The sequence below is a fragment of the Paramisgurnus dabryanus genome, chromosome 17 (assembly GCF_030506205.2).
Source record: "Paramisgurnus dabryanus chromosome 17, PD_genome_1.1, whole genome shotgun sequence".
NCBI lineage: Eukaryota > Metazoa > Chordata > Actinopteri > Cypriniformes > Cobitidae > Paramisgurnus > Paramisgurnus dabryanus.
In genome coordinates, this window is record NC_133353.1 from 23,475,976 (window position 1) to 23,503,913 (window position 27,938).

The 27,938-nt window shown below is 35.8% G+C and overlaps 3 protein-coding genes across 6 annotated transcripts; 1 reads left to right on the forward strand and 2 right to left on the reverse strand.

Annotated features, from left to right (window-relative positions):
- Nucleotides 1-2,011: 2,011 nt before the first annotated feature.
- amy2al1 (amylase alpha 2A-like 1) lies at nucleotides 2,012-11,592 on the reverse strand. 2 transcript variants are annotated; one of them, XM_065288603.2, is made up of 10 exons: nucleotides 11,395-11,592; nucleotides 9,378-9,524; nucleotides 9,060-9,257; nucleotides 3,950-4,180; nucleotides 3,743-3,876; nucleotides 3,529-3,651; nucleotides 3,310-3,409; nucleotides 3,032-3,153; nucleotides 2,389-2,514; nucleotides 2,012-2,306 (listed from the first exon to the last, which is right to left on the reverse strand). In XM_065288603.2, exons 1-10 carry the CDS (start codon nucleotides 11,560-11,562, stop codon nucleotides 2,117-2,119), a joined length of 1,539 nt encoding a protein of 512 aa, XP_065144675.1. In that variant the 5' UTR covers nucleotides 11,563-11,592; the 3' UTR covers nucleotides 2,012-2,116. The 2 variants fall into 2 exon arrangements, with proteins under 2 accessions (XP_065144675.1, XP_065144674.1); XM_065288602.2 differs by having other exon boundaries at nucleotides 3,529-3,654.
- A 1,653-nt stretch (nucleotides 11,593-13,245) lies between these two features.
- Nucleotides 13,246-25,719, forward strand: ahsa1b (AHA1, activator of heat shock protein ATPase homolog 1b). The gene is made up of 9 exons (XM_065288593.2): nucleotides 13,246-13,502; nucleotides 14,268-14,458; nucleotides 17,536-17,618; nucleotides 17,904-18,021; nucleotides 18,134-18,222; nucleotides 21,547-21,675; nucleotides 22,901-23,002; nucleotides 23,115-23,166; nucleotides 24,624-25,719. The coding sequence occupies exons 1-9, from the start codon at nucleotides 13,423-13,425 to the stop codon at nucleotides 24,794-24,796; spliced, it is 1,017 nt and encodes a 338-aa protein (XP_065144665.1). The 5' UTR covers nucleotides 13,246-13,422; the 3' UTR covers nucleotides 24,797-25,719.
- On the reverse strand, nucleotides 25,619-27,868 carry LOC135778144 (dr1-associated corepressor). Of its 3 annotated transcripts, none has more exons than XM_065288595.1 (7): nucleotides 27,726-27,868; nucleotides 27,559-27,631; nucleotides 27,222-27,315; nucleotides 26,999-27,112; nucleotides 26,782-26,884; nucleotides 26,600-26,652; nucleotides 25,619-26,377 (listed from the first exon to the last, which is right to left on the reverse strand). In XM_065288595.1, exons 1-6 carry the CDS (start codon nucleotides 27,765-27,767, stop codon nucleotides 26,611-26,613), a joined length of 468 nt encoding a protein of 155 aa, XP_065144667.1. In that variant the 5' UTR covers nucleotides 27,768-27,868; the 3' UTR covers nucleotides 25,619-26,377; nucleotides 26,600-26,610. The 3 variants fall into 3 exon arrangements, with proteins under 3 accessions (XP_065144667.1, XP_065144668.1, XP_065144666.1); XM_065288596.1 differs by having other exon boundaries at nucleotides 25,619-25,969; nucleotides 26,595-26,652; XM_065288594.1 differs by having other exon boundaries at nucleotides 26,595-26,652.
- Nucleotides 27,869-27,938: the final 70 nt, after the last annotated feature.

Genomic DNA, 27,938 nt, shown 5'->3' on the forward strand with positions numbered 1-27,938 from the left:
TATTATTCTCTAGATCACTAGATTCAGTAAAAGCACTTTAGATAAAGACACAGTACACAAATAAAAACCAAAAACAAACATTTAAAAAAGTCTTTACATTTATCCGTCTGGCTGGCACACACAAACATATATTATAAAGGGCAGTTTCCCAGACAGGGCATCCTAGTTCCAGACTAAAATGCATGTTTGAGCTGTCTTAATTTAAAAACATCTTGCCCATAAACCAGTGCAATTGATTTGTTTTAAGATGCAGAGATCAGTAATGTTTTTTGTAAGTTATGTTTGTAAAAATTTTTTATCCCCTAACCCAACCCCCTAAAACCAATCCTCACAGAAAACCTTATATATATAACCTTATAAAAAAGTACAAATGGTGTTAATATATATACTATATATATATATATATATATATATATATATATATATATATATATATATATATATATATATATATATACCAACTTTGGCGTAACTTAGCACTTTACTGTATACGTGACATTATTAATACGCTCGCTTACACGGTTTATCCATAGCCGCTTTATTCTACTTCTTATACTATGTAACGTAGACTAACTGTGTTCCGTACACTTTCGGGCTTTTCCGCAAGCTTTCGTCTACTCCTCGATGTAACTTGCTCAAAATAAGCATGTTTGTGTGCGCATTCTCTGGGGGAAGGCCTATTGTATGATTTACACTTTGATTGATGTCTTTTGGACCAATAGTTTTTGAGAAAAGTGAGAAAAAGTACCTCCTCCGCCTGTGTACGAAAGATGATTAGGGAAAACTGTGTTCCGTACATGCTAACAATGATGTTCCGTACAGAGCGCAAAACTTGATTTCAGCTACGAAAATGGACATTAAAGATGAAATAATGTTTTATTTTACTTGATTGTGATGTTTTTTAATTTGTTAAAGCATGATGAAAGTTAAGTTAAACATAATCACTGCATACAAGATGGTACTGACAGACGTGCTATCCGACTGGCTCTATGCAGTCATCGGACGCAACCGACTTTAAACATTAAATACTCCAATTTCAAATATTTTTTTCAACAAAAGGTAATATATTTAACAGTTTGTGATAAAAAATCATTCATTTTATAAAGACGTAAATAAAGTGTGAAGCATAAATTAAACTGAAATCCACATTTTTGCTGCCCCACTTGTCTCCCCCTGAAGCTGCAGTCTGTTAGCATAAGCCTGCCCACCGGCCGTTTTCAAACACAAGAGGCGCACACCGCAGATTTACTGAATAATCACTGAAACAGTTTGCATGAGGTTCTCTTTCCTGGTCGTGGATGAAAGATGGGGAAATGAGGATGACACAGATATGACTTTTGTGTGTGATCTCAAATTATTTATTGAGTTATTGGCAGTTAAATGTCATCTGTACGGAACATCGTTGTGTACGGAATACAGTTATTGATTTTCAGTGTTCTCCTCTACATCTACTCATGTAAAGCTGCTTTGCAACAATTGACAATTGTGAAAAGCGCTATATAAATAAAATTGAATTGAATTGAACCATTTGTACGTTTTTTAAGCCTTTGGTTTATGAGAACATTCAAGTTACTCCACTACATATTACATATAGCTATTATAGTAATTACAATAAATTGTGCATATTTACCATAGACTGTAAAAAAAATTATTTTATTCCTATAGCAAGTACATGCTGTTAATTATAATAACTCTGTAGTTAAATGTATTATTAATCTGTAACAGGGATGCCTTGCAATAAATTGTAGCCCAAATCTGCAGTGAATAAGATTTGTCACCATTGTGCCAATGAGCAAGGCAGTAAGTCAAAGGTTACTCCGAGGTGATTGCCATTAGATCTGTTCATCCCATGGATTCACTTGGAGTTAGAAGTTTCCCTATTTTGTAATAAATTGACCAAAATTGTGCGGTAAAATTTTTATATTTTGATCAATACAATTTTAAAAGGGCACTGCACTTATTAGCAATGTTGTAAATAAATGTACCATAATCTGATAACACTGAGATGCTGAATTATTAAATTACTTTTAATGTCATGATGAATTTGTTTAAACAAATGCATTGACCACACTGCTTTGAGTGACATTGCTTTCAAATCATTTTCTTCTCACTGAATCTATAGTTTAGATTCAGTATGGATGGCAATAAATGGATCCTCCTCTGTGTGGCTGATGTTAAAAGTGGCGTGTCCATCCGAACCCACTGAGATCTTTTTTCCAGTGCAAATTTTGCCACTCTTATCTCCAGAGATGATATCACAGTACGTTCCTTCAGGAAGGCTGGTGTTCAGGGTCACTTTCATTTCCCTAGTAGGTGTTTGTGTAAAAATGCATTTACTTGTTTGGTTCATAACACATTAAATATTGCTAGGGTAGGTATAAATCTCACCAATCATCATTATTGATCACGATGAATCCTTTGCTGCCACGGCTAAAGCTAATCTGATTATTGCCATTGTCCCACCAGTTGCTGAGAGGCTGGCCATTGACCACATTGCGAAAAATGACCATATTCCTGTAAACAGACAGCACAGCGTTAAAGGAAAACCCCACTGTTTTTCAATATTTACTATGTTCTTACCTCAACTTTTTATTAATACATACCTATATTTTTTCAATGTGTGCACTTTTAATCTTTGTACAGTGCCTCGTGAATGTGTTAGCATTTAGCCTAGCCCCATTCATTCCTATGGCTCCAAACACGGATGAATTTAGAAGCCACCAAACACTTTCATGTTTTCCCTGTTTAAAGACTATTACATGAATAGTTACACGAGTAAGTATGGTGGCACAAAATAAAACTTTAGTTTGGAGCCATAGGAATAAATGGGGCTAGGCTAAATGCTAACACATTCACGAATCGCTGTACAAAGATTAAAAGTGCACGCATTAAAAAAAAACAGTGGTGTTTTAAAATCAAGTTGAGGTAAGAACATAGTAAAATATTGAAAAACTGTGGTGTTTTCCTTTAACATAAATGACATGGTTTTGATATTTAATAAGGGTTGAGTAAAACCTATAATCACACCAACCTGATTTGGCGCCATCTGTGCTCACACACCCAGTTATCCCCACAGGTGGTGTCTGGGTTAATGGGTACTGGATTAGTGGATCCATTTACATTACTTGGAGGGCCCATCCAGTCATTCTGATCCTGCATTGTATTTTACCAAAATATTTTGTTCAATATTTTCCTGCACATTAGGCATGATCATGTAATATTAAGTCATACAGTTAAATTTTATATAATGTTGATCACATAGGTTTCAGCAATTATAAGGCTTCTATTTAATTAAAAAAGTATGTTTACCTTTCCATTAACAAAGTTTCGATCCCAGTGGTAGCTAGACATCACTCTGGTCAAACCGTATGGATGAGCCAACATGAACCCTGTTGCGATTTTGTACATCCTGAAAAAACAAACAATTTAAAAAAATACTGTTATCAATAGAAAGTGGAAGGTTTCATCAGCGAGTCATGCTCAGTAATATGCCTCAATGTCATTATAAGGAATCTCTAAAGATTTTACCTGGATTCCCAGAATGTTAAAACAGAAGCTCCACCAGCACTGTGACCTCTCTGATTATCGTGGTTATCCACAAACACCACAGCTTTATCAGAGGGCATGAAACCCCAGCCCTCTCCCCAGCTCCTACTCCAAAACAGAGCCAAACCACCACTGAGCATCATATCTACAAGATGCATTTTAATCTTGCTGATATCTTTGTATAAAGTCTGCATACTTAAGGTAACTTAGTTTTTCTCCGTCCCATTTACGAATGACTTTCCCTAGTTTCCCACAGTGCTTGAACTCTGTCACTTTACCAAGTTCAAAATATTCACAGGCTTTAATGGGCTCTCCACCCAGATCAATAACCTTAAAAAGACATTTGTGTTAATGCTTTCAACAATTATTTTTGTCACTTCTGGTCCTGATGTAATGGAAATACCTCTTGATAAATAAAAGGCCTGGAACCAGGCGAAAACCAGGTGGTGTTCAGGTTTTTGAGTCTCCCGAAAACATTACTAAGATCACCAGGCCACATGTGCTTGGCAGCATCCACTTTAAATCCAGCCACACCCATATCAATCAGTCTGTTCAGATATTCAGCCACTTTTCCTCTAACGTAATCCTTCTCCAGGGCCAAATCCAGGAGACTCACCAAGCGACAATCTCTGACCTGTCGACACATAATCAACAAGTCAACTACATGGAACATATATATCCTTCACCATTAAAGGATTAGTCCATTTTCTTAAAAAAATCCAGATAATTTACTCACCACCATGTCATCTAAAATTTTTATGTCTTTCTTTGTTCAGTCGAGAAGAAATTATGTTTTTTGAGGAAAACATTCCAGGCTTTTTCTAATTTTTATGGACCCCAACACTTAACCGTTTTAATGCAGTTTAAAATTGCAGTTTTAAAGGACTCTAAACGATCCCAAACGAGGCATCGTTATCTAGTGAAAAGATTGTAATTTTTGGCAATAAGAATAAAAATATGCACTTTTAAACCACAACTTCTTGTCTTCCTTTGTTCGTGTGATGCGCCAGCGCGACCTCACGTAATATGTCATCACGTCAAGAGGTCACGGATGACGTATGCGAAACTACGCCCCAGTGTTTACAAGTGTGGAGAAAGAGGACCGTTCTGATGTTGTTGTATTTCGAATGATACTAATTAATGTCTTTGTGTCAGTTTATTGTTTAAAATAGTCAGCAAATGTGTGTTTCATATATTTAACACGCATGTAATTACGCAATTACATGAGGTCGCGCTGGCGTGTCACATGAACGGAGGAAGACGAGAAGTTGTGGTTCAAAAGTGCAGTTTTTTTTCTTGCCAAAATTGACAATCGTTTCGCTAGTTAAGACCCTTATGCCTCGTTTGGGACCGTTTAGTCTTTTGAAACTGCAATTTTAGGGGCTAATCACACCAAAAGCGCTTTAAACGCTTGGAAACGCAAGATTTGGCTTTTTATATTGCTAGGCAACTGACCACTGAGTCAGTTGTCTTGTCAATCAAATATTGAAGCGTGAGCGCTCTTTTGCTGTTAACCGTCATATTAGCAGAAACTTTAAAAAGAGGACGCTTGCTCTGACCTTGTTTGAGGGTGAGAGGTGCACAAACTCGCAGGAGATAGTGAGCGAGTGGAGTCCGGTTCTTCAAACCAACTGTAAACTTCCCTCACCAGAACATAAGGCTCGCCTCTCCCCTCATTCGATTGGACAATGGAAAGATGCAAATGACGTTGGGCTCTCAGCGCTCCCTCAAAAGCGCGTGCTGCGGCCGGCGGCAAGAAACGCAAGGCGATCGGCGCGCATAAACAGCGCGCAAACGCTCCCTGCCCATAGAATATCATTCAAAAAAGGCGCCTGCAACTGCCATACCGGTAAACGCTTTTGGTGTGATTAGCCCCTTAAACGCATTAAAACGGTTAAGTGTTGGGGTCCATTAAAGTCCTTTAAAATTAGAAAAATCCTGGAATGTTTTCCTCAAAAAACACAATGGGCCCTATTTTAACGATCTGAAGCACAATGCGCAAGTGACTTTGTGGGCGGATCTTGGGCGCTGTTGCTATTTTCCCGGCGGAAGAAATAACTCTTGCGCCAGGCGCAAATCAATAAGGGGTTGGTCTGAAGTAGGTTCATTATTCATCGGTGTGGTTTAGGCGTAACCTCAGATAAACCAATCAGAACGTCATCCAACATTCCCTTTAAACGCAAGTCCACAAGTTCCTTGGCGGGTTGCTATTATTATGACGGATTTACCAGGCGCACGCCAGGAGCGGTTCACAGCCGAGGAGACCGACGTTCTTGTAAGAGCAGTCAAAGACAGAGAAGTTGTTTTGTTTGGGGATGGGAGAAACCCACCCAAATCAGCGTCGGTTAAACAGGCGTGGGAAGAAATAGCCGCAATTGTCTCATCAGTTGGCATCCCCAGGACGTTGCGCCGCAAGCGCTACAATGATGTCAGGAGATGGGGAATCCCAAGCTTGCCAGCATAAATCGGCTACACCGTGTAACGGGAGGTGGATCTGCCTCTACACAGACGCCAGCAGAGGACATCGCTGCGTCCACCCTCACCACTGAAAGCCAAGAAACACAAGCAGTCCAACCCCAAAGTACACTTACAAATCAAGTTCACATACATTAATTAAGGTTTCTTATGAAAACATTTTAATTATTATTTACATAAAATAAACGTAATACAGCCACACAACTATGAAGGTATATTTGGTGCAAAACAACTGCACACCTGTGACAGTAAAATTTGTATTCGTAGAGATTATCCACACATGTGTATCAGTAAATTTGAAGTCACAGATGAAGAGTTGCAAACGTGTAGATTTTTTTCTTTCCCTCAAATACAACACAACAGTTACACATTCACAAATCCTTCAGTGCAGCTGCACAAATCCCATTTTACAAATCACAGATTAAGAAACTCACAAGCTCACGTTTTTTGCTACAATTGCTGCAGTAAATATGGTGCATAACCTACTTGAACACCTGCATCAAAATATGTGAAGTCACACACAAATTTTGTACATTCGCAAATCAGTTTGTGCATCTGTGCGATGAGAGTTGTATGTGTGTACAATTTTTTTTTTTTGCACAAATACAAGTACATAAATACAACTGCTTGAATCTGCTGCTACGAGTTTCAAACACTCTTTTTCGTGTGCTCTCTGTTTTGCACCAAATATCTCGAGATAAATGGTGCGAAAGTGATTTGTATACCTGTAGGCTATGGCGAGCACTGTTCAGCACTGCCCACCAGGTGGCGCCCGACGCTCACTGAAGCAGAGTTTATTAATTACCACCAATGTTTCAGCAAGGTAAATCATGGTATTATTTTCACCAAGTGGAAAACAATACAAATGGGAGTGCTAATTATACACAGATGAAGGTTATTACATACAATATTCCAATGATTCATTAGTAAAGAAAATATAAATTCCATAAATTTCAAACCATCAATATAAGTAGATTAAAAAATACAAGCAGCAAATACACACATAGGCCTACATTTAAATAAGATACATGCTTTTTCTTCTAATATACTAATTTGGATACTATCAGTATTTAAATTTTATGGCCTCTTATTGCTACCTGTCCCAACTTTTTTTGGAATGTGTAACTCTCATGAAATCCAAAATGAGCCAATATTTGGCATGACATTTCAAAATATCTCACTTTCAACATTTGATATGTTATTTATATTCTATTGTAAATAAAATATAAATTTATGAGATTAGTAAATTATTCCATTCCTTTTTTATTCACAATTTCTACAGTGTCCCAACTTTTTCTGATTTGGGGTTGTAGGAATTGAAAGGGTATTTCCATCTAGAAGGTGAGGTGAGTTGGACCAATTTTTACTTAGACAGGAGGCCTTTTAGGTATATTAAATGCGAACATTGGCCACACATGGTTTAAAAGTAGATTTTGATTTGGGTTATTTTTATAGGTATTATGATATTAAAAATGAATGGGACTTACATCATTTGGTATCTTATTTATATGTAGGCCTATGTGTGTATTTGCTGCTTGTATTTTTTATCTACTTATATTGATGGTTTGAGATTTAAGGAACTTATATTTTGTTTACTAATGAATCATTGGAATATTGTATGTAATTACCTTCATCTGTGTATAATTAGCACTCCCATTTGTATTGTTCTCCACTTGGTGAAAATAATACCATGATTTACCTTGCTGAAACATTGGTGGTAATTAATAAACTCTGCTTCAGTGAGCGTCGGGCGCCACCTGGTGGGCAGTGCTGAACAGTGCTCGCCATAGCCTACAGGTATACAAATCACTTTCGCACCATTTATCTCTAGATATTTGGTGCAAAACAGAGAGCACACGAAAAAGAGTGTTTGAAACTCGTAGCAGCAGATTCAAGCAGTTGTATTTATGTACTTGTGTTTGTGCTAGAAATATTAAAAAAATTAAAAAATATTTGTGAAAAAAAAATTGTACACACATACAACTCTCATCGCACAGATGCACAAACTGATTTGCGAATGTACAAAATTCTTGTGTGACTTCACATATTTTGATGCAGGTGTTCAAGTAGGTTATGCACCATATTTACTGCAGCAATTGTAGCAAAAAACGTGAGCTTGTGAGTTTCTTAATCTGTGATTTGTAAAATGGGATTTGTGCAGCTGCACTGAAGGATTTGTGAATGTGTAACTGTTGTGTTGTATTTGGGGAAAAGAAAAAAATCTACAAGTTTGCAAACTCTTCATCTGTGACTTCAAATTTACTGATACACATGTGTGGATAATCTCTACAAATACAAATTCCACTGTCACAGGTGTGCAGTTGTTTTGCACCAAATATACCTTCATACACAACAAACTTATTATTATTAACTTATGAAAATATTTTAATCGTTATTTGCATGATAATTTTTTAATGCAGCCACACAAAATAAATAAAAACTATCACCACAATGCTCACCACAATGATTCCCCTTATCTCATGTGTTAAATATTTTTTTATTGTAACAATTTATGATTTGCAAAAAATAACTGTTGCATCTGTGTAGATTAGATAAGCAAATTGTGTGCGCGTTGTGCACGCTATACATTATGGTCAAGCATGCGCCCTTAAAATAGCATAATGAACAACGCGCCACTGACTTTAGACTAGTTTTTTTTTGGTCAGTGGCGCAATTGTTTTTTGAAACTGCAAAATAGCATCAGGGATGGTTTGCGCCGGAACACGCCTCTTTCCCTAGGTCATTCCCTAGTTTGCCAACGTGCGTCTGTGGAGGGAAAAACCCGCTGTGTGCCGGTGCAAAATACGAATGATACATGCGTCACTGACAATTGCGCTGGGTGCAAGATAGGGCCCTATGTCTTCTCGACTGAACAAAGAAATACACCAACATTTTGGATGACATGGGGGTAAATTATCTGGATTTTTTTAAGAAAATGGTCTAATCCTTTAAGTCAGAAGTTTATGCTTTTCTGCGCAATGAAAACTGAAGGTGTAATCTCCGTGGATTGTACAAACACAATCTAACCACAAACTAACCTGGTTAATATCATTGTAGTTCTCAATGTCTCCACTGGCCGATTTACATTTGCTATCATTGAAGTCCCATGAAGAGTAAGGGACAGATGGGAAATCTTTGTTTTTAGCGTTGAAGTATGATCCACAGCTAGAGTGAGTGCCCTCTCCACCAGAAGCTCCACACATGTGATTAATCACTGCATCCACATATATGCTCACCTATAAAATATTAGCACAAAAATGATGCTCTTTACGTAATTCATATTAAGCCATTAAAAACATTCAGTGTGGTCATTAGGCTTTTTAACTATGATACTATTAGCCTTTCTTTTGCTTTACCCCAACATCATTACAGCGAGTGATCATGTCTCTTAGCTCCTCCTCTGTTCCGGATCTGGAGCACAAGTTGTAGTTGATTGGTTGATACCTCTGCCACCAAGGGTGCCAGGGATTGGTTACTATAATGCTCTCACTGGGGGGAGAGATCTGTCAGATCAAAAACAGACATTTTATTTAATACGCATTATTTTATTCATACGCATCTGTCAAAGTACATTTTTGATCATGTGGTGGATCCCATTACGATTTGAAAGTAAAGTGGTGACTATTAAAGGGATAGTTCACACAAAAATTTAAATTCTGTCATCATTTACTCTAATGTTGTTACAAACCTGTATACATTTCTTTGTTCTGATGACTACTAAGGAAGATATTTTGAGGAATGTTTGAAACCAAACCGATCCTGAGCCCCATTTACTTCCATAGCAGGAAACAAGAATACTGTTGAAGTGAATGGGGCTCATGATTTGCAATAAAAGGCCGATAACGATATATCGCCCGATATTCTTTATCTGTAAATTATAGTACAGTACACATATACTACAGTATATTATATTACAGTAATGTACAAAGAATTCACTATATACATTATCATATAAATAAATACAAACACTTTAAATAACCAAAAAATATGTTATATAGGCAGATGTGTTTAACAAGTTAACAATAAACTTTTTTATTCAAAATGATTCTGATATCAGTGCACAAAACAGTAAACTTGACTTATTATAAATAACTTTAAAACAAAAACAGAACAAAAAATATATATAACTTAAATCATTGGCTGTTTTGACGAGAATAACGTTATATTGAAAAAGAAACTTATGGAGTAATTGTTTATTAACTTTATAGTAAGTTATAGTTAGCAACTTAGCGTTAAGAAGACACCAATAGAGCGCGCTCTGCTGGACAAACAAGTACTTACATCTTCCAAAAGCATTTAAAGCAACACTATGTAGGTTTTTTTTTACCTTTAAATAATGTCTCTAAAATTATTTCAGTGATAGAACAACTTTTAACTGGACAAATTGTACTGTTGCTGCACCCTGAGTAGCCTCCTAGCTGCTACAAGCACACTCTGAAAGTCGAGGTGGAGGGTAGGAAACACAGCCCGCCCCTCCCCCTGCCTGCAAAAGAGTGTCTGATACCAGGCACTGTTGCGCTTTTCAACCACATGGGGGAGCCAAAAGTCATTTTTACATAAAAACTACATAGTGTTGCTTTAATGTGTTCTATGAGAAATGTTAATATCGGCTGCATATCTGTGGATATGCCGATAGATATTTCTGCAACAGGCTCATATCGGCTGATAAAATCTGCAAAAAGATAAATCGGTCGGGCTCTAGCTTAAACATAACTTCTCTTTATTTACCTTGAATGGGTAAGTCCAAGAAGGCTTCCCTGTCGTTCCGACATATTGAAAAACTTTAATAGCAGAGCGAGACAAAATGCACTAGCCTACCGCAACGCGCTTTCGTTAAAATGTAAACCAGCTGAAAAGGACAAGGAGATCTTTAAGTACATAACAGCTATCGTAGTTGCAACACGCACTTGGAAAAGCAAGGCGCTAGAGAGCAATTCGTTTGAATACAATTTCACCACTAGATGTAGGAAAATCCTACATATTGTTCTTTTAAAATATTCCCTTAAACATTCCTTTTTCCATTTTTCTTTGTGGTCATTGGAAAAAAGAAATGTATACAGGTTGAGAGAATTTACATTTTGGGGAAAACTATCCCTTTATGTGCATGTGCAATATTTATACTAAACCTTTTACTTCCCTCATTTGTCTCTTTTGTCTCTCTCTCTCTATATATATACAACAAAACATACTATTTTTATCTGTACTGATAACGGTATAAATGATACATAAATAAAGGTGACTTGGCATGACAAAACCATGTCAAGGGGTTTCAATTGTATCAAAAGAGTTTTAGTCAATCATAATTTATCAATAATTTCCAATCTCAGTGTATGGTTGTTTTTAAAATTAGTAAATATTTAATATTACACATACCTGAACTGCAGCGTAGCCATTAGGTGCCAGGTATCTTTCACATTCTGCAGCTATGTCTGCCCAACGCCACTCAAACAGATGAACAATGGAGGTCCTGCCATGTTTAGTGTTTGGGTCGTGTTGGGCAAAGCAAAGCCCAAAGACAGCAGCCACAAGCAAAAGCTTCATTGTGTCCCTGCACACAAGAAACTGAGGGTGAGTAATCCCACTCTCATTATTTAAACAACACTCATAGATCCAATAGATGAGTCATTATGCCGGTAAATTCTTATCTACAGTTCAGAGATTACATTTTGAACTTATGTGGCTTTTATTTGGAACATTTGTGTGCCCTCTACTGTGTGTAAAAGTACGTATGCTGAAGCAAATCTGTAGTATTAATTATGACAACTCTAATATCATCAGGTAATATAGTAGGTAGTACATGTACTTTTATTCTCCTTTTTATTTAAAAATTCAGCTTCTGGAATGAACAATGTTGCAATAATGTGATCGTGCAAAAGAGAAACTGCTATCTGAAATCTGCTTTTGTTTATTCTTTGTTGCACAATATTAGTATTTCTTGTGAAAAAGCTTTTGTGTCTATGTGTGCTTTTATACAATTTGAAAACTGTGGGGTACCATATAGTAAAGTGATTGTTAGGACAAACTAATATATATATTTTTTTTCATTTCTAAAACTTAAAAGATATTTACAGTTATAAATATTTCATAAATGTTAAATGTTTTTTAAAAGTTACTGGCAAACATCTGCTCAAAAAAAAATGTCCACTTTGGGTTTTTTTGACCTTGCGTTGTAAAATATAGCAAATCTCAAAAACTTTTGTTTTCAAACAATCTACTAGTTAAAATTATTTTTATCTCACTGTTTAAACAAGCATCACATGTAAATATACAAATGGTTACAAACTTCAAGACATGTCTTGTTGGCTCATTTGTTGTTTATCAAGTCGTTTAAAACTTTTGGATGGAATTGGCAGAATATATTTTTATCTTGGTATAGGTTAAATACTATTTTAAATTATATTATTGTTATATGAAAACAATATTAACAAATGCCTTGAATAAATTGCTAATTTATTAACATTGCTGGCAATTTTTTATACATTAAGCAAGGTTTAAATTCATCCCCATTGTTAATGATGTTTATTGGGAAATGTGACTGTTCTATTTATATCATCTCTGAAATTGTAATAAAATGAACAAAGGTGTTTAAAATATTATGCTATAATTTTTGGACCCTCTGTTATCACGTAATGTTACTTTTTGTAATCCCATATTTTATACTATGCTTGTTTATTACTTGCTCTACTTACTTCAACAACCAAAAAAAAAAACTTCAAGATATGTTATCAAAAAATTTAATACCTATTAATACAAAATAGTTTTAGTAGTTTAAATTTCCAAAAAATTGTAGTGTGTTTTAGCTGTACGAGCTGAACAGTGACCTTCGACGTCGGCTTACCTCCATGTGTTTGTTTTATTTGCAGTCAGTGACAGCTCAGTTCAACTTATAAACTTATAATAGCTCGCCATTAAAAGCGCATTAAGTTTGGTTATTATTTATAACTTCATAAGATGATTTTAATGAGCAGAGGACAGAGAGCAAAACTAATCATGTGAAGTCGTTGTCATGGCATTCGGATATAATCTTGCAAACCTCTATTATAAAATAAAAAATCTAGCCCAACACACAACGCACTACACGCCCTGAACGTGGGACTGTCCGTATAAATAGTATGGTTGACTAAAGAATTGTCACTTTTTGTTATTTAATAAAACCAAAACAGTGCCCTATCTACAGCGTCAGCTTCGTCTCAAGCGGAACCTTAATCCAAACTGTCCTGTTTCTGCACGGAGCTCTTTGCCTGTGACTCAATTCCGCTTCCAGTAATTTCTACGGGCAACAAAATCAGCGGCAGCAGTCGAGAGGTTTCCAGAAGCGAGCTGGTCGTACCGGTGTCAAATACGTAACGCTTCCTGGTTTATTCAATTCCAGCTGAATATCTGAATTAACTCCGATTTATTATGGCAAAGTGGGGAGAAGGAGACCCTCGCTGGATCGTGGAGGAGAGAGCGGATGCTACAAATGTCAACAACTGGCACTGGTAAGACTCTGCCGGTGTCATGCTGCCTCACGCACACACAGTTACCTAAGCCATCTTGATGCTAACATGCTAAAGTTAACTGGCCACTGAGGAGGGCTGTCTTCTGTAAATCGCCTTATAAAAAAGATATTTGGAAATATATTAGGGCAAATTAAACAGTTTGTTTGTTGTAGGTTAAGTCTTTTGTCTTGTGTTTGTTTAATCTGAAATGCCGCTGTATGTCTAGGGAACCGGTCTAGTTAGCATCGTGGTTAACGTTAGTTGATCATGCCATGCTTAATGATTCATAAGATGGTTTTCACCTCGATCTGCTGCTCAATGTATTTTTGTGTATGATTTAACCGGGTTTTAAAAATTATAAAATGGTATTTATTGTCATTTTAGTTTTTGCAAGATTCATTGACGTTTTTGTCGTTTCCTGCAATTGAGCAGTTAGAATGAAGCCTGTCAGCCAAGACGGCATTTTAATTTCTTAAGAACAAAGTATTTAGTCCTCGTGTTTGACAGCAACTCCTTTTATATAGAGGTTTAGATAAATGCCATCCAAAATAATAAAAAAATTTAATGAAACTAATGGGAATCTTCTAACAAAAAATGGGTACACAAAGCTGAGCTAGAGGAACAGAATTGACCACTAAGTACTATTTACAAATTTAAAAAATCTCACTATTTCAATCTCTTGCACTTTCTTTAGAGATGACATACAGGATTCATTTTAGCTTAAAGTAAATTATTATTATTGATGGATGTTCCTTATATTGGTAGGACGGAGAGGGACGCCACAAACTGGTCATCAGAAAAGCTCAAGGAACTACTGATGGGGGTTCAGGTGGAGGCTGAAGAAGGCAAGTGTGAGGTCACGGAGGTCAGCAAGTTAGAGGGAGAAGCATCCATTAACAACCGGAAAGGAAAGCTTATCTTCTTCTATGAATGGAATCTGAAGGCCGCCTGGACAGGTAAGAAGACTGGAGTGAAATTATTGCTAATAGTGACCTGTTCCTCCCAAAAATTAAACAAACAGAAAAAGAAGATTTGTAATGATGTAAGTTGTAGAAAACTGTTATATAAAAAACAGTAGTAAAGTAATGCAGCAAAACTTAACAGCCTTTTCAATACAATAAGATACACAATCATTTTAATGAGAACAGCAAGCAAGACATAGCATTATGTCAACAGGCTTGAAATGAGCTTAGGCGATGTCATCACCTTACTTATAACAGTCCAGCAAGTTACTGAAAACTGTGCACTTCATCATTAATTACTGACAAATCCAATGTACATTAACCACTTTTTTGATTGCCTGTTGTGTTTTGTAGGATGATTTGAACTTGACAAAAAAAAATGTGAGTCAATTTGCGTGATCTCTGACGCTAGAGCCACACTAAAGCACGGACATTGGCGTATGGCAAAGAACATGTTTGTTATTTTAAGTATTTGCACAGAGCTGTCAAAATTACATCTTTCTGTGTAGTGCTGTAACGGCTGCAATGAGAATGAAATCTGAGATAGAGGTTGAACGATAGTGGATTTTACTGATAACTAGGTTGGTCCATACCAAAGAGTATAGAAGCACAAGAGGGGAAACTCTCATTCGTTTTTGGCAACAGTCACTAGGTGGCGCTTCAGTTGCGCGGCCGCCATTTTGGAATGAAAATTCTCACAGCCAATTCATTCTCAATTCATTCTCAGCGAATCTCACAGCCAAATCAGAAGCGCGATAGTAAGTTTCTTACATTAAAATTTTGTTCACCTGCTACACCTACACGAAATGCTGTATTGTCTTGTATGTATGTGTTGTGTTGTTATCAGTTGTGGAATCCAATCATTAAATAGAAACACATTTGAGGTAGTTTTTTCTTGCGTTATAATGTAATTCTATTTTATGCTACTTTACACATTTACTACTATTATTAGTGACCAACTCCACTAGATATGAAATATATTTTGTACATATTAATCCCCTGGATCCCGCTACAAACATGATAATCTTATAGAACATGATGCATTGCTCTGTCTGTTATCCTATAATTGCCACTTTTGGACAGTGGCTGTGTTTTTTTTTTTACTTCATTTCGAGCAATTCAGATGTATATGTGTGTATGTGTATGTGTATGTATATGGAGCCAAAATTTTATGTGTCGATGAGTTTATGTCGGTATGTTTGTATGTAAAATTAGCCTATATAAAAGTGGAAGAGTTGTCTAAATATCTGAAAATAAGCTGTAAAAAGGGATTATGATCACTGGTCTGATTGTATGTTATTCTGTGTTATCATCATTCAGTTTGAATTTGATCTTTTAATGTACAAAGTAGCTGATATTGCCATCACTTCTAGTTGACTCTCGAGTCGCTTTCATTCCAAAATGGCAGATTCGTGGGGCTGCTGCTGGGCACTGGTGTTGCAATGGAACGTTCTATTGAGTTTCCCCTCTTGTGCTTCTATACTCTTTGTCCATACTTGGCGATAACCGATTAATCGACCGATAGTTTTTAAAAATGGATACACTTGAAGTGAAACAGTGCAAAAAAATTCCAAAAGTAATAAAGCATCAGTACTGAACTATGAAAATGTGCTAAATTAATATATAAATAAAAAAATAATAATTATATTAAGTATTGAAGCAAATGCTTCGCACTGGATACATTTTAAATGACATAAATACATATTATCTGTGTAGTCTTGTACTTTATTTGATTCTGTTTTAATACTTAATGATTATTTTTTCAAAATGTATTGCTGAATATGTTAATGTAGCCGACAGTTGCATATAGTTCGCTTTCTTACTCTATTAACTTAAAATATGCAGCTTAGCCGACTAAATCAACGATAAACCAGCTAAATATAAACTAATGCAAATATATGGTAATAATCATGACATTTGGGTTGGATTTATCTGTATGAATTTTTCTGTAACTGTTTGAGGTACTACTGTTATTAGTGTCCTGTCAGCCTTGACGACAAATGTACATTCCTGCTGTTGTTTCTCTACTGCAGCATCTAGTCAGGAAACTAATGACTTCATAAAGATATGAAGCTATTGATACCACTCCAAACAACTATCTGCATTGATTTTTGCAAATCGCTGAATTTTCCACGAATGAACTATCGGTGCTGATTAATCGGCACCGATAATTTAGTGGTGGAAAAATCTTCCTCTAATATGAGAAGCACAGTACTATTTACCTTAAAATTTTGAGGCGGTTTTTCTTTCGGCTGAAACCCAATAATGACTTTTTGGTGGCCAAAATTTTGATGCATCCCTAATTGTTATGTTGCAACTCATTTCCAGCTAATACTCAGTTTAATTTCCATTCACTTATTTGTTGGGATTAAAGAGAGCATTTTTATTTATTTAACTTACTGTTTGTCTATAAATCCTGTAAAAAACGTCATTATTGGGTTTCAGCCGAAAGAAAAAGCGGACGTTTCCCTGACAGGTCTTATCCTAGTACCAGATTAAAATGCATGTTTGAGCTGCATTAATTTAAACAACTTGTGGCATATCTTAACATATATCAGTGTAGGGATGCACCGATACAGATACTGGTATCGGCCTCGATACCACATTTTCTAAAGTGCTCGTTAAAAGTCCCCCGATACCTGGAATCGATACCACGGTCTGAGAAATGTCTATGTTTGAGTGGCGTGTAAGGGGTTAATGCCTCTTGTGTTGTCCATAGAGGCAGAGTTTACAACAAACTGGAAGACTAGTCCTTTGTTTTTTGTTAAATTATATGACTAAAGCTGTTACCTGTAAATTTAAATCATGTTTTTTTTATTAAGTACTCGGTATCTGCAAGTACTGAAATTCAAGTACTCGTACTCGTATTCCAAAAAAGTGGTATCGGTGCATCCCTATATCAGTGCCATTGTTTTACAGTTTTTTGTAAGGTTTGTTTGCAAAAACGACTTAAATGTCCAAATATAACTAAGGCCTAGTTCTGGATTACTCTGAACCCTGAACAGATGAAACTGCACCCTTGTGTATTATACAGTGACTTATTTATGTTTTGGGGGTTCCCATCTCTACAGGGACATCGAAATCGGGCATCAAATACAAGGGAAACATTGAAGTTCCAAACCTTTCAGATGAAAATGACATGGATGATCTTGATGTAAGTTATAGTTGTACACTGGCATGACCAGCCTCAAAGTTTTATACATTTAAAGAAGACTCATTTCCCCAAAGCTACAATTAGTTCTTAGTTATATATTTAAATGTACATTGTTAAAATCAAACATTTGTCTTATTATAATTATTTTTTTTAAATGGAGCAGGATATCCAATTTGCATTCTTGTTATTTGATGGTATTGACGAGTCATGCCAAGTATTTTTTCTATTATGTAAGTGAGAGAATTTGTCCTGTAGTTTAAAGAATTTTTTCTATGTCACACACAGATCAGCGTGAGTCTTTGTAAAGATGAACCTGATACAGCATTGCTTTCTCTGATGAGGAAAGATGGAGCAGATAAAATTCGTACAGCTCTCTCCAACTACGTGGATTCCCTCAAATCAGGTCAGTCACAACAAAGCGACAGTAGGCATCATATTGCGAGGAGTTTTAATAGTCTTTATTTTATTGTCTGTAGGGGATATGAATTGCTATTATTTGTTTTGATCCATTTCAGAGTTCACACAGGGGATGATTTTGCCCACAGCCAATGGTATGACAAAACAGCAGACAGCCCAGGCACCAACCAAGTCAAATAAAACTCAGGTAAGCGTTAATAGTTACTAAATGTAATTCAATGGGCAAGTTATCATTCTGTCACCTTACTGAAAGGAACCACTTGGCATCTATATGTTTCTACGAAACACTGACCCTGTCTGGGTGTCATGACCTAAACCAGACTAAAGGACGTTTTACATAGGACACAGTAGAGCTGGCGAAAAAAAAATCGCCTACTATTCTCAGATTCCGAAAGGCAAAATCGTGTTTATAATCGTGGAAGATCGTCTCCGATTACGAACGCGATTTTGCTTAGATACATGCATGAGAATTGCAGGCGATTTTTTTTTTTTTTTTTTTTTTTTTTTTTGCCCAGCTCTAGGAATCCGTAGTAATGAGTGTCTAGTTCATTTTAGAACAGCTCAGATGGAGCTGAGGCAGTCCGAACTCAATGCTCATGCACACAAAATCCTGCCCTTCTGCAAGCACAGCTGTTCATAGCAGGCGTCATTGAAGATAAAAATATATGCACTAAATTGCTTACACTACACAAGAAAAGCCACCTAAATGTAAACGGCCATAATAAAGACCTGCAGGGATGACACATTTTGAAAGCAAAACCTAGAAGCGAATTAGCATGTTACAGGGTTCTTACGGGTCCTTGAAAGCTTGTGAATCTGGGAAAAAATTCAAGGCCTTGGAAAGTTTTTAAAAATTAATATACATGGGTACAGGTGATTGAAAGTGCTTGAATCTATTTTGCGCAAGATTTTTTTGGAGAAAAAAATCCATATTGTTCCCTGTGCAGTGTAGAATGACGCCATCAAATTCTAGACTTTTTTTAAAGGAACATGCCCACATTTTGGGAATTTAGCTTATTCACTGTATCCCCCAGAGTTAGATAAGTCCATACCTTTCTCATCTCCGTGCGTGCTGTAACTCTATCCGACGCAGCCCATGCTAGCTTAGCTTAGCACAAAGACTGGAAGTGAATGGCTTCAGCTAGCATACTGCTCCCAATAAGTGACAAAATAACGTCAACATTTTCCTATTTATGTGTTGTGATTTGTATAGTCACACCGTGTACAAATAACAAGGTTATATGAGACACAGACATCTTTTAACAGTATACATACTGGGAACTATATTCTCACAAGGTGAAGAACTGCTACCTGGGCGGAGTGATTTGCTCGCAGCACAAATCAAAACATATAAATAGGAAAATGTTTGCGTTATTTTGTCACATATAGGAAACAGTTTGCTAGCTGAAGCCATTCACTTCCAGTCTTTGTGCTAAGCTAAGCTAGCGGGGGCTGCGTCAGACAGAGTTACAGCACGCACGGAGATGAGAAAGGTATGTATGGACTTATCTAACTCTGGGGGATACAGTGAATAAGCTAAATTTCCAAAATGTGGGCGTGTTCCTTTAAAGTGTGGGCAAAACTGTCAGTTTTAAATGCTTATGTCTTCTGTTTGCGAATTTTGGACCTTAAATTTGAAGTTAACCAAGGTGTGGGAACCCTGATTTTAGGTCTTCTGGTTCTCTCAATGAATTGAATGGGGTTTTGGTTAAATGACCAAAATAAGTTTTAGGTTAACAAACAAGTATTTTTTGATAAACTAATATATTGCAGTGACCGATATAACGGCTCATATTTGGCTTTTCCGGCATTGGCTGATAATTTTTTTCAATTGGCCAGTACATTTTTCTGGCACTTGAATTGGTTCACTTTTTTACTTGACATTATGATTTGACTCTGGTGTACAGCAAATTCTTATTCAAACAGTACTGTGAGATGACAGATCCACGTTAATTATTTCTCGTAAATATGTTTTAAGTTCTTTAAAGAGACACTCCACTATTTTTTTTTAAATATGCTCATTTTCTAGCTCCTCTAGACATTTGATTCTTACCGTTTTGGAATCCATTCAGCCGATCTCTGGTCTGACTTTTATTATAGCTTAGCACGATCCATATAATCCAATTAGTCCATTAGCATCGCACCTGTAAAATAACCAAAGAGTTTCGATATTTTTCCTATTTAAAACTTGACTCTTCTGTAGTTACATTGTGTACTAAGACCGACGGAAAATGAAAAGTTGCGATTTTCTAGTCAGATGTGGCTAGTACCTATACTCTCATTCTGGCATAATAATCAAGGACTTTTGTGCTGTAACATGGCTGCAGGAGCCGCAATGATATTACGCAACAGATTATTAATATTTATGTATTCAAAAGGAGGTTCTTTTGGTAACGCTATTGGTCGTTTTTAATTTAGCATTACATAACCGCGTTAAACGGTTTGGAAAGTGGGCTACATTGCGACAAATTTAGCAAAAATATATGCAATGAATTGTTGAGTGTTTACCTAACTCTTTATGTTGATTATTTGCCTTTTATATTTAAATATAGTTACTTTTTCTATTTAAATACTGTTGTTTTAATAGCTTGATAGATACAGCCTCTTAATCAAAGTGCTAAAACAATTCAATATGCTGATGATATTCATCATTTTGCTCTTAACTTTCTGTGTCCATCTCTAAACAGCAGCCCATTCTACACACTATACAGCGTGTCGCAGTCGTCAAGATGCTGTTGCAGGGTTCCTTAGATGTTATGTTCATTATGTAAATATTATGTTTTTATATTGAAAGTTTTATTTAATGTTAGATTTTGCATGAGGGTGAGGTAGTTACGTTTACATTGCTATTCATGGTAATTAACATTTCACCCAGGAAAAAGTATGTACCCTTTTTTATTTAAAAAACAAAACATTTTTAAAACCTGTATTTTTTAATTACACACAAACATGTTATTCATTGGGGTAATGAGTAAAATGAATAAAAACTCCCTTAATATAAAAAACTAGGTTTAAAACAGTTGCTTGTATTTAATAAGAAGCAATGACAGAAAAATTAAAGGTGCATTGTGTGACTTTAAGAAGGAACTCTTGACAGAAATGCAATATAATATACACAACTTAATTATCAGTGGTGTATAAAGACTTAACATAATAAACTGTATTGTTTTTATTACCTTAGAATGAGCCGTTTTTGTCTACATACACCTCGGGTCTCTTTACATGAAAGACGCGGTCACGTTTCTACAGTAGGCTATGTTCTATCGGATGACAACATGTTTGTCCTTGTTTGCTAGATGCCGCTAAAAACACATTACACCTTTAAAGAACCGTTAGTTCTCGAAATTGAAAATTACCTCATGATTTACTTGCCCTCAAATGTGTCATTTAACACTTCCTACGCTTGATGCAGGGAAATTAAATGCTATATAGTAAAAAAAAGGGAACTAACAAAAAATGCATGCACATCAAAATAAGTCTCTTCATATTTGTGTGTAATTGTCTGTTTTAGATCGGCTCATCTACCGCTGCTTCTCCAGCTCCCAACACAGGAGTGAAGATCCCCACCTGCAAGTTTTCACTGAAGGACACTTTCCTCGCCTCACCAGAAGAGCTTTACAGGGTCTTTCTTAACCAAGAAGTGAGTTTTTCCTTTTTAGTTAAACACAGCAAGCTGCAGTCCTTACAGTTGGCGGGCCATTAGCCCAAGAGCATCTTCTAACTGCAGGTTACCTGTGCCTGTATTCGTTTAAGATGTACAGATCTTGTTTCATATTGCATTTTCTTAGACAAATTGTTTCAACTTTATGGTCCAGCATAATTGGTGGTCCCTTTTTTTAATTGAGACCCCAGTGATTTTATCAACCTAGAAAAAGTGAAAAAGATCAACCCAGATAATGGTTTTGGTACACCATTATCTGCACTTGCAAATAGGTAATTGAAATTTGGCTCCCCTTATGATGTCAGAAGGGGATAATACTGAATATTGCATTTAAAAGGAGACACCCAAAAATGGCACATTTTTGCTCACACCTACAAAGTGGCAATTTTTAAATGCTATAATAAATTATCTATATGGTATTTTGAGATAGAACTTCACATATGCAACAAAGATTTATTTGACGTCTTAAAGTCTCGTGAAATGTCCCCTTTAAAGCATTAGTTCACTCCAAAATGAAAGTTTTGTCATGAATTGCTCACAGCTCCACACCCATACGATCTTCTGTTATTTTCAGAAATGAAAATATTTTTAAACCCCCATAGTTGGCTTTCTTGGCCTTGAAAGTTGTGAGTTGCTTTCCTGTCTATGGTGGCTCAGAAAGCTCTTTGATTTCATTAAAAATATTTTAATTTGTGTTCCAAAGATGAACAAAGGTTGCAAAATGACATGAGGGCAATTCATGACAAAATTGTAATTCTTGGGTGAACTACTCCTTTTGAAGTGTGCATTTGTGCAACAGCAGTTTTTACTCCTCTTCAAAGTGCATTTTAATGCACTTTTGCAATAATTTGTTAATAAAAATGTGCAAAGATGTTCGCATTAACATTTCTATGAATGTCAAAAGTGCAGTTTCACTCATTGGGGACATGTTTTTTGGTGACGCTTCAATTTCACCTTGTTTGGAATGCAAATTACTTTTTTGGTTAAACCTCTGCTTTGGGTTTGGTTTATAAATGAACTGATAAATAAGATAAACTGACTGGTATGGCTATAATGCTAAACTAAATCAATGCATTAACGCCGTAATAAAGGAGAAACAACTGTGTAAAAAATTTACATATGCTAACTGATGTTTTGGGACTTGCTGTAAAATGCATTAGGGTTTTATGACATGAAGAAGACTAAAGTGAAATGTGTGTTACAGATGGTACAGGCTTTCACACGCACCGGTGCTATGGTTGATCCTGAGAGAGGTGGTAAATTCCGCCTATTGGACGGAAATGTGAACGGAGAGTTCCAGGAGCTGGTGAGACTTCCTATTGTTACAGCTGATGCTATGTTATAGTTGCTTGGATTTAATAATGTAATAATTTTTATACTGTTTTTATTCTAAAAACAATGTGCTCTTGGTTGGACAGGTGCCAGAGGAGAAGATAGTCATGAAATGGAGGTTCAACTCATGGCCTTGCGGTAAAAAAACAGTCCATCCTTATTCTTTCTAAACACAAATTCATTATCATTTTGTAAATGAAGGACAACAGATCAGTTTGTTCAGACGGTGTAGTCTAGTAAATGTACACTGGTTGTACAGTAATGTAGTAAGTGTCTGAGAGACTCGCCATCATGAGGTTAATGAGCAACATGAGCATTACAGTATACATTTACATTTATGTATACAGAGGTCTGGAATCTCGTCTGTTTCCTGTTCACACTATAGTCAATCCAGCAGTTTTTGGGATAATGTATAGGCAGCAGGTTGTTTTCTCAGAAATAAATTTTTATTATAACAACCTGCTGCCTGTGCATTATCCTGCTTATTACACGGATATTAACATAAAAAGTAAGGTAAGGAACATTAAATATTGATTTGAAATTTTATATTTGCTCATTTTTAACGAATGCAGACCTTCCACAAGGAAAACCTGTTTACTTTCGGTTTAAAGATAAGACAAGACTATTTGGTTTGATAATTTGAAATACACTCCTGATCAAAATCTTAAGATCAGGAAAAAAGCATTTTGCACTAGTGGATCATAACCAGGTTGTAAGTACTTCTTTAAAATCCCAAAAGAAGAAACAGAAGCAAGAGACAAAAAGTAGAAAGTAGGCAATTTATTGAAAACTGCATTTAAACTCAAACAGGCTTGTTTTTCCTTGTTCAGGAGTGTATAATGTAATGTAATATGTTATTAAAATACAAATTTATATTAAATTTTGTTGAATATTATTAAACTGTACCTCTCAAAATAATTTGCAGCATCCGGGTTACCATTTGTTATTACTTTCAGGCAGTTGTTATCTTGGAATAACATATCTTGGAATGTCGCAACTGTCCAATCAGAATCAAACATTTTAGAATGCCGTTTAATAATATGAGTGAATTCGGAAAAAGCAATAGAAGTATGTTATGTATAACAGTTTGTACATTAACTTTAAAGTTTTCTCGTCAATAAGGAGAAAACGCTTTTCTGCCAATGACAAGTTTTTACGGCAATCCATATTTCCACTATTATTTATCATCTAGGTGGCGATCTTACCCAACTTGTAAAACACTAAAGCATCCATGGATTCAAAAACAGTAAAAACTCTATATGGTTTAATCATCGCTGTGAGACACTGTGATTTCTAACAAAAGTCCTTTACATAAATGCAGTTATCTCAGCTTATTGTTCAAAATTTGAGAGGTGATTAAAGAGAACAAATGAAGATAGGATGAAACTTTTTTGTTTGTTTATAAGCGGAGCGTCTGTTCTTTAATTTGATATATTGTAAAATTCTGTCGGGGAAAAAGTTAAATGCACTTTCAAACATTGATTTTATTGCACTTGACGAATAATTAAAGAATAATTTATTAGCCTTTTACACATACAGTTTAGTCTGAACCTCTGCACATTACTTACTTGCCGTCTGTCCTTCTCTCATTTCAGAGCACTACGCGACAGTGACATTGACGTTTACAGACAAGGGTAATGAGACAGAGTTAAAAATTGATTGTCGAGCGGTGCCCGAGAGCGAAGAGGAACGAACACGAGACGGTTGGCGGAGGTACTACTGCCATGCTATTAAACAGACATTTGGCTATGGCGCACGACTCTGCTGAGCCCAGGATGTAGCCGCCTCTGTTTTGGCTCTACTTTTTTGGGTTTTGTTTGTTTTATTGTTTTTATTTTGGTCCACCTACACATGAGAGGATCTGAATGTGATTTACTGAAACACAAAAACATCACTTTGCTCCATTATCAATATGTTCCTTTCTGAATGTGATGTTTACGGTAAATAAAGGAAAGACATTGAGAAACCAGAACTGAAAGAGATGAAAACAGAAGGGAGAAACTTGAATCATATGAAATATCTGTGTATGTGTGTAATATATTTTTTATTTTAGCATGGTAAATCTCTGATGGTCCCCTTCCTGTTTTGTTCAAGGCTGAATGGTGCCGTGTATGCACTGGGTGGGTTTTGATAAGTTAAGGGGCTATTCTCTAAATTTGATCTTTGTGAAGACGGTTTGGAGACGAAATATTAAAGAAAAAATTCAGACCGCTTAGGTTTCTTCAAATAGTTTGAAAGAAGGAAATTGACTTTGTGGTTTTTGTCATTGTATGTTTTTTGTCATAACATCACAATAGTATTATGAATATATATGTAATTTTTACTCATAGCAATTTCTATTCATCAAAAATAATGCAAGATTCAGAAAGCCTGTTTCTTTTGTGTCAAACAGATTATATTAAAACCATGTAAAATGCAAAACTGGGCATTTTTAGATTCTGCTTTTCTAATTATTGTATTTCTGCAAGTACTGTATTTTACACGTCATACGGGTTTAGGGTAAAACATTTTAAAGGGAAACCACAAAAACCCCCACCATAGTCATACAGTAACAGAAAAAATGGTACCTAAAATCATGCCCCACAAAAGAGCCTTTGGATTGTATTTATTTTCACGTGTATCTTCAGCATCACACTTTATGACCAGTCTAAGAGCATCACTTGAAAAAATAAAAGTATCTTTGAATCATCACCCTCATATTTTATTCGGCCATGATTATGCATTACCCTGTGATAGATTTTTGGTTATGATACTTTATAATATCATTTTGTCACAATTTGTGGAGTTATGTTAGAAGTAGAAATACATAGCTATACAAAATTGTGTAATATCAACATCATAAAATAATATCTTATAGAACATTCACTATAAAATACAATTACCATTTTGGTTACAATGTGCTTGCTGCTGAATCTCTTAAACCATTAGAACAATCACTGACCTGTATTTACATCAAATAGAAAGACAATACATATCTATTACTATATTATTATTATTATTATTATTTACAACTTGCATCTTAGAACATCATGTTAAACACTGTAGTGCAAACTACAGTTTTAATTATGAATCCAACTGAAAGAAAAGTACTGGAACTGCTTAATTCCCAAATATCTCGATTATATAATAAACAAATGATTTTCTTCCTTAACACAATTTAAAACATAATTTTATCACAGTTGTGAAACCAACAACTACATCATTAATCATGGTCAATCTAACACCACAACAAATCAAATAAAACATTTAATATTTGGCTAAGAATTATACCCCCCCCAAAATAAACATGTTGGGTCTTCATAAGTAATACTGCAGTTCTCTGTGTAAGGGATTGTTGGATCTAGTAAAACTACAAGAATTTTAAAAAATTAACATTTTGCACAAAAAAAAATGGATATGACACACAGGTATTTTATACTTACAAATAAACTAATTAAACAAAACTACACACTTCCATGTTCACATTGCCATTGTCCCTCCCTGACAAACCTAGCCTATATTTCTTATAATAAATGTATGACTTTTTCAAAATGCTTAACAGAAATAATATTGAATTGTAATAATACCTCACATTTTCACTCTTCAGGGTGAATGAGTTTCCAGACAAATGAAAAGTTCAGATTCCTGGAAAAAACAAAGCAGGCATTCACTATAAATACCAGAAAGCTTAAAAAAAGATTAAAAGCTACAAGTAGTCTGTTACAAAATTACGAATAATCAGACTACTCTAGATGATCTCGCTCAGCCACTTACACTGGACGAATCGCTGTTGATCACCCGATCATTTGTGGATTTCTCCAGCGGCTTCTCTCTCTCGGGTGACCTGGCTTTGAACGGTACACTTTGCCACCGTTTTCTAAAAACAGGATCACAATGGCTGAATTTATTTTTATACAAACACTATGAAGTACGTTTTAATAGATCCACAGTCTCATTCAGTGCCTGTTAAACTGGATGAATTGTACTTTACCTGTGTGACTGCCATTTGCCCTTAGTTTTGCTCTCTGATGTGGATGCAGCGGAGGCCTGATCTGCCAGTTCTTTTAGGAAGTCAAACAGCTTCTCTGATTGAATACACTGTTTCCTACAAATGTAATGAATGAATTAATGCAAAACAGATGAGTGAAGCATACCTATAAAACGGTGGAGACATTTTTATTTAAGATAGCATTCAGGCCTGTAAAGAACCTCACATGTGATTGATGGACATCACTCTACTGTTCCTTGACTGGGTTATTTTACTGGTCATGGTGAGAAGAGATTTGAGGAATATTTCTAAAGCTTTGGCTAAATGCACAGTTATGGAAAACAGTCTGAATAAACAGTTAATGGTAACACTTTACAATAAGGATTTATTCCTTAACATTAATAATAATATGTAAATGCATGGGCAATATATCTTCTGACTTCCTCTGTCATATTAATACTAGTCTTTGTTAATGTTTCCTTATACAAATTTAATGTTTCCTTATACAAATTTGGACTTCAACCCAAGCCCTTTCAGCAGATACGCATGTTTCAAAAGGATACATATAATAACCGGTACAGCTGTAGCGATTCGTCCAACCTCGGTATCCTTCTGCATGATTTTCTTGATGCGTCCCTGGCCAAGAGTTGAACAGGATGAGGAAACATTGAGCCGTTCAATGTTGGAGGCCTTGCAAAGCTTGTAAAACTTCAAAAACAGAAATACTCACGGGTGGAAAGCGAACATTATATTTTCTCTTCTGTCCGGGCATTTTGAAGTTCTAAATATGCGGCTTCGGCTTACATTTTGAGTCATTTTACGGCTCGAAGTGGAGATCGCCATTTGTTTACCTTTTACAGGAAGTACTGAATGAGAAATGAATGGAAGAAATGAACGGGAGGGGCGAGGTTCACTGAGGTAACGCCCACTGTCACGTGCAGCG